At 41.6% G+C, this 6,942-nt stretch overlaps 2 protein-coding genes across 2 annotated transcripts; both read left to right on the top strand.

The window, feature by feature from the left end:
* On the top strand, window positions 1–1,667 carry LOC145443622 (uncharacterized). The gene has a single exon (XM_080321559.1). The coding sequence runs from the start codon at window positions 81–83 to the stop codon at window positions 1,167–1,169; it is 1,089 nt and encodes a 362-aa protein (XP_080177685.1). The 5' UTR covers window positions 1–80; the 3' UTR covers window positions 1,170–1,667.
* Window positions 1,668–4,435: 2,768 nt separating this feature from the next.
* LOC145443628 (uncharacterized) lies at window positions 4,436–6,032 on the top strand. The gene has a single exon (XM_080321564.1). It carries the CDS (start codon window positions 4,913–4,915, stop codon window positions 6,005–6,007), a length of 1,095 nt encoding a protein of 364 aa, XP_080177690.1. The 5' UTR covers window positions 4,436–4,912; the 3' UTR covers window positions 6,008–6,032.
* The last annotated feature ends 910 nt before the right edge of the window (window positions 6,033–6,942 follow it).

The raw sequence follows: 6,942 nt of genomic DNA, 5'->3' as shown, positions 1-6,942 counted from the left end.
ACCAAGGTTCATATATCACACCAGTATAGTGGATGTAGCACTCTCGCAAGCTGCAAACGTGGGTTAAATAACTTGCAGAGATGATTTATCATGACGCAAATCGAAGCAATGTTTCTATCGGATATAGCAGTTTACGACCGTCATGGATATCCTGCGCCAGCGCTACAGCGTTACTGATGCTACTTCATGGTTGGATAATGCTTCGATTCGTGAAATATGCTTGGGACAGAAAAAGCGCAAAGAGTCGACTTAACGGGGGAATGATAATGGTGGTCGCTACGGCGGCTTTGATATTCCCAATAACCAGGTATATCACCTCTGTTTCGTTGCTCGTTATAACATTAGACCCGCAAGAAGATTGGAGATGCGAAGCTGTGATCGACTCCGCTAAAGCTGCATTTGTCACTTCAATGCTATTTATATTTCATTTCTTCTGGTTTCGCCAAAGAGCCTTTTACGCTCACCCTGCCCTCGGTGATACGTTTGGAAAGTGCGCCAGTGTTTTCAGCGTCCTAAGCTCTGCCATAATTTGTGTTATGGAAATAGTCATGATTCCTCTGTCTGTGATCCCGCAGGAATACGCGTCAAGTCCAGAAGGTTGCGTTTTTAAAGACGGGAAAAAGCTTTACCCGTTCCGTAATTTCATTTACGGCGCCGGGATGCTGATTTGTCAGTTTATATTGCTTGGTCTGTTCATACACCCGCTTAGAATACACAAGGCCAACGTACAAACTTCCACACCAGGATATCAGAAAAATAAGACGTACCCGACACCATCCGAGACAACTTCTAGCACGTTTATAGCCACCAGCACTCAACAGATTCAAAATGATTCCGCTGTAGAGGACATAAGCCATAAAAAGTGCGATAAGGAGCAAAATACACAAGAGGAGTTCCGCAAAACTGGGAAACAAGGAAGAAAATCATCCTCCCAGCATCGCGTGTTCAAACTAATGAGACGTACGCTGTTCCAAGCTGTATTTGCAGTGTCCACGGACGTGGTGGCGATGATCCTTATTGGGGTCGTGATTCCGTTCGATTCTCCCCAATACGTCTTCAGATTGGTGTACGATGTTGACCTTTTCATAAACATGGTCACGATTCTGGGGTCGTTCGAAAACTGGAAAGTGATCGTGCTCCCGGGATTTCTGTTGAAAAATTCCAAGTGAAATTGTCCCGTCCAGCACAAGTGATCGAAACCGCCAACACAGAAGGCTGGAATCACTTTGAGGGATCGTTGCAGGATATTATAGGTCACCTCTATTCCACTGGCGGTCATTTTCTGTGTGGAATCCGGACGTTATTTGTGTTGGTGCGCCTGAGAAATTTTTGTTAAAGCATGGACCCCTAAATAACTTCCCTCCTCTTCGCAAATGAGCATTGAACATTGTTATCTTGTTTACGTCTCTACTTACAGCTGCGAGTCATTGTTTTCAAACCCAAACTTTATAAAGAATATATGTCGAATCTGTATGACCTATGAAAAACTTCACCACTGCCTTTGACTCGCACTGACCAGTTTGCATCCAGGATTTATAGAACTTATTGCTTTTTGCTAATATCGCTTTATCTGATTTGTATGTAGTTATACCGTGTTACATTTGTATGGCTGTATATTATTTCATGACTTTTATGACAAACCTCAAAAAATTCTAAACTTTTGTAAATTGACCTTTGCTAATAGTTAAGCTTAGGTGACCAGTAACGAAGTACTTCTACTTTTCCAAATACAAAAAAGTAGGTTCTGCCTATACTTATGCTACTTACTCAAGTATTTATGATTTTTGACTACATCTACACTTTTCAGTATTTCAAGGAATACTTAGGTCTAGAATACTTACTTTGAAATCGATACTTCTGCTTCTACTTGCGAACCGACTATGACTACCTTGACCTGCTAATGATGGTATCTATGCGTACTTTCCCTTTTATGAACCGCGTGCGTTGCGTATGTTTTCCCGCTTTTGCCACGCGGCAGCGCAACGAGGTTGAGTTTACACTACTTTTATTTCTACTTTTCAAATACTTATATTTCAGTCTTGAAATTGTCGAAAGTCGTATTTGGGTGATATGCAGCAATATCCACAATGAAATTAATGGACCAAACCCGCATTGTTGCCTCTATATCATGATGGTAACAGAGTGTAGCTTTATTAATTATGACACCATAGTGTCCTACGGTGGTGTGGACACACGCAAATCGCACGGCTCACTGCGATTCGGTTACGTCAGTGGTTCTCAACCGGTGTGCCGCGGCACACTAGTGTGCCATTTACGTCTCGCAGGTGTGCCGCGAGAGATTTATTGGAATTTTTTTTCAAATTATGCGCTAAATAATTCTAGTCTATAGCAAACGATAAATAATCAAAAACGTGCTCGATGTGAAGTTTGTGCAGTTGACAAATAAAAATTGCTATCATGCCCACAATCAATATCCTCCGCGAATTCGCTGTACCCGACATATAGCCCGCCATGAAGGTTGAATTCAGTTTTGCACATTGCGTCGATTGAACGCAGAGAATAGCAGATCTGGCGGCGCCTGCATGACTGCGCCTGCTGCGGTTATTATCCCGGTTTCTTGGGACTATAATTGAACTGCGGGTGGCTGCCCCTGCCAGAGGAACTATTGAGGTATTGTTCTCAAGCATGCTACACGATCTGCGTGAAAATGCGTTTGGCATCCTTATGTATACGCCTCAAAGCCTCCGTATTCTTTTGTGGCGTTCGTGCTTGGCCTGTTCGATGCGATGGTTGATTACATCGACAATGCGGTAGTGGGCAGAGTTTATTGTCAAACAAATCTTGTGAAATATAGCATATAAGCGCAGACCAAAACTTCAACCAGAGCGCAGCAGATTAGTTATGTGGGCGCAGAAGTAATAGCTAAAAATTCAAATCCTCACACGGAAGCGGAGAAAGTTATTCTTCGGCTTGCACTAGAATTGGAAAGCAATATTTGGGACCATAAAGCTGCGGAGGAATTGACAATAATTCCCGTGTCAAATCATACCATTCGTTGACGTATTTGTGACATGTCCGCAGATATAGAAGATACCGTAATTTCTTCTTTGAGGCTGAGCAGATCCTCCTTGAGTGCTCCGAAAAGGTATAAGTACTTCTTCAGGGCCCCCTCTTTACGACTGTGGGTGCTGCTAAGTATCCTGGTAGTTTTCAGGTGCCGTAAGCCAAAGGACATTGTGAGAAACTAGTGTGCCGCAAACTATTTTTCATTTGCAAAGGGTGCCGCGAAGTCAAAAAGGTTGAGAACCACTGGGTTACGTCATTCTGGTCATTTGACCAAAGGCAATTTACGGCACTATTTAGACTGGCTTGCCGAGCTCAAAACTCGATGAAATTGATATCAATCGAACGCTACCGTAGTACTGATTCTGAAAATATAAATTTTATTCCGCTCGTGGCCTGGAACTCCCCAAAATCAGCCTTGAATGTTGGATTGTAACGGAGTTTGGTATTGTGACGGAACCATGCGGTCTGAGAAGCTCAGGAGCAAGTGCGCACGAGAGTGAGAGGGTGAATGCTTAATCGGTTGCGCAACAATGGCCGAAACGCTTCCGGATTTCGATGCTCCTCACCTGCTCCCAGGCGGCATGGTTGTGTCACAATACCAAACTCCGTTACAATGCAACATTCGAGGCTGATTTGGGGGGTTTCGCGACCACGAGCTGAATAAAATTTACGTTTTCGCAATCAGTACCGCGGTAGCTTTCGATTGATATCTGTTTATCAAATTTCGCGCATGGCATGCCGGTCAAAAATTACCACCAAATTACCTTTAGACAAATGGGAAGTGTGACGTAGACCAATTTCCCTGAGCGGTGAAATTTACTTGTGTCCACTCCGCACCATATAGGACATTATGGGTTAATGGAAAGAATGACGTGACCCTATCGTAGTGAACCGTGCAATTTGTGTGTGTCACCGCCATTGTAGGATACTATGGTGGTGGTGCCATCATTCTGCATTTGCCATGAATATGCATCCGGATGTTTTTGAAGATATCGTTCACGATCTACCATCAAAATAGTCTGTGACGCCTCTTATATCGTCAAACTACTAACTAAACTACTAACTTGGGTACTTGAGTTGAAATATGCTTCTCCGGTGCGATTGTTCGAAGTCGTTAACTACTTAACACAAAAGATGTGCATAACTTTGAGTAATCATTGCAAATTCACATAGGTGGTAAGTAACGAAGTATTTCCACTGTTTTGGAGTGCTCACGCAAGGGTCAAGTTGTTGTTTTTATTTCGACCACTTCCAGATCTACTTCAATATTTGTTGAAGTAAAATAACCTACTTTTTAATTATGAGATTTTTCCCGGTAGAAAGTATAGCACTTGGAAGATTTGCAGCAATTTTAACTGTGACCATCTGAGAATTGTTGCGCCTGTAACGCAGTAATAACAGAGAATGACTTGGAAGATTGCGTTCATCTGTGCCGCCGTAATTCTGAATTGTGTTAATAAAATGTACACTCTAACGTCGAGCATGTTTTCAATATGACCACGGAATCCAGTATGTTTTCATTTCTGTTTAACCCGTTTTACTCTAAGACAGCATGGATTTGACCAGTCTAGTGTATACAGAGTAGTGACAACATATAGGCCGACATGATTAATATGATGATGGTCCACGATATATGATACCTACCCTTGATGGCATTACACATTCCATCTCCAACGAAACCCATAGGCCAGATACCTAACGCAACATGGGCTATATGAGAAAACAGTTTCGATAAACGATGCAGCTCATATCACGATAAGGTAATAATGATTGTTAATTATATATCATGGACAGACTTATAGCAGTGAGGATTTTGTGCAGTTTGAACGTCATTTACAGTTTGTCAAGCATTAATACTTGATCAAATATCGTCAGCATTTCTGATATGAACAATCAGAGTTTAAATAGGCCTAATCCTGGAGATATTATTACTAAACCGTCATGGATATGTTGCATGACCGCTACGTCGACCTTGATGTTTCTGGACGTGTGGATAACCGTTCGTTTTATCAAATATTCTTGGGATAGAAAAAATGAAAGAAGCCGATTAAACGGAAGATTAATACTCGGTGTTGCGGCCGTAGCCTTGGCTTTCCCTGTGATGAGGTTTATCACGTCATTTTCGTTGCTTCTGATAACACTCGACCCAAGAGAAGATTGGAGATGTGAAGCGGTCATCGATAGTGCTAAAGCAGCATTTGGCTTTTCGATGTTCTTGATATTCCACTTCTTTTGGTTTCGACAAAGAGCGTTTTACGCGCACCCCGCGTTCGGACATACGTTTGGAAAATGCGCCGGCATTTTTAGCATACTCAGCTCCGCGATTATTTGCATTATAGAAATAGTCATGACTCCGGTCTCGGTATTCCCTCAAGAGTATGCTGCCAGCGCGGCCGGTTGCGTTTATAAAGACGGTAAAAAGGTTTATCCGTTTAGAAATTTTATTTACGGAGTCGGAATGTTGATCTGTCAGTTTATATTGCTTGGACTTTTGATACATCCGTTGAGAATTCACAAGGCCAATATGCGCTCCGCTATGCAGGAAGTTCACGAGAACGCGTGCAAGGTTGAGCCGGAAATGACACATAACATATCTACATCCGAAGTGCCTAATAACCAGTCTACGTTGACTGTGAAAGACAGCGTGTCTAGCGATGAAACTGGCACCGAACGGCACAATAAGCGTCAAATGAATAGCGAAGAATGTTATAACACAGAGCAAAGAAGAACTAAACCAAGTACCAACGACAAAGTGTACAGACTGATGACAAGAACACTGATGCAAGCCACGCTCGCCGTATCCACAGACATTGTGGCGATGGTTCTTAATGGTGTTGTGATACCGTTTCAAGCGCCTCAATACGTGTTCAGATTGGTTTATGATGTGGACTTATTTATTAATATCCTCACAATAGTCGGATCGTTTGAGAACTGGACGGAAATTGTGATTCCAGTCAGATTCAGATCATTTCTATCATAGAATTGATTACAAGTAGCCTATGTAACATTTTTATGCACTTGGCCCATAATGATTTTGTAACCTACCAAGCTGAATTTTATATTGCAGTGATGTTCTGTACAACCATATTATCCAGCTTGTCATACGTCAATAACGCCGTGAAACATTGAGCCGCACATAGGCTTTCTTGCAGGGCTGGGCAAAATCGAATATCAGAGTGAATCTATTCTGAATCAAGTATATAGGCTTCGCCTCGAGTCAAGTCGAGTATTCAAGCATCACTTATTATTATAACCAGAGGTGGTCAAAGTAGTCAAGAAAGCTACTCAAGTATAAGTAGAAGTTGCGACGAAAAAATCTACTCAAGTACGAGTAGAAGTACTGCTCCCAGAAGCAATCAAAAACTACTTGAAGTAGAAGTAGAATTGGCTGAATTTAAATCTACTCAAGTAAGTAAGTAGTTGTGAAAACAATCGTAATTAGTTCGCATGGACTGTCAAAAGGTGCAAATTGAACTATGCGAAAGGTGTCGAGATTGATTCTTATTGATGCATACCAGGAGGTATTCCATTTTCGACAGCATAAGCATTCGTCCGCATCATGGGATGAAAATGACAGTAATGATATGGAAATGCGATACTAATCTTATGTTTAATCAAACAGCACGTTTTAGAAAATATCATAGCATCGCGCACTCCCCCATATTATAAGGCACGTAGTTTAGCCGAAGAGCAATACGGAGAAGATATATAGAATACGGTGTAAACACTGCACGATTAGTAGGCAAAACGTTAATAAAATATAGAATATAGTGGATCGTAAAAATGCCATATTGTGTAGCTTTATTTCCGGATATTAAAGGCATTACTACACTTGCTTCTATACTTCAACATTTATGTTATCCAGATAAAAGAACTGATATTAATTAGAACTCAAAATATATGATACTGGGAATT

This window comes from Botryllus schlosseri, chromosome 7, assembly GCF_051294905.1.
Source record: "Botryllus schlosseri isolate E-star chromosome 7, Bs_hap1, whole genome shotgun sequence".
Classification (NCBI taxonomy): domain Eukaryota; kingdom Metazoa; phylum Chordata; class Ascidiacea; order Stolidobranchia; family Styelidae; genus Botryllus; species Botryllus schlosseri.
The sequence above is the reverse complement of the archived record's forward strand: the minus strand, read 5'-3'. Positions and strand labels throughout refer to the sequence as shown.

Excerpts from the sequence above, each read along its gene's own strand:
- LOC145443622 (XM_080321559.1), top strand. The coding sequence starts at position 81 with ATGATTTATCATGACGCAAATCGAAGCAATGTTTCTATCGGATATAGC.
- LOC145443628 (XM_080321564.1), top strand. The coding sequence starts at position 4,913 with ATGAACAATCAGAGTTTAAATAGGCCTAATCCTGGAGATATTATTACT.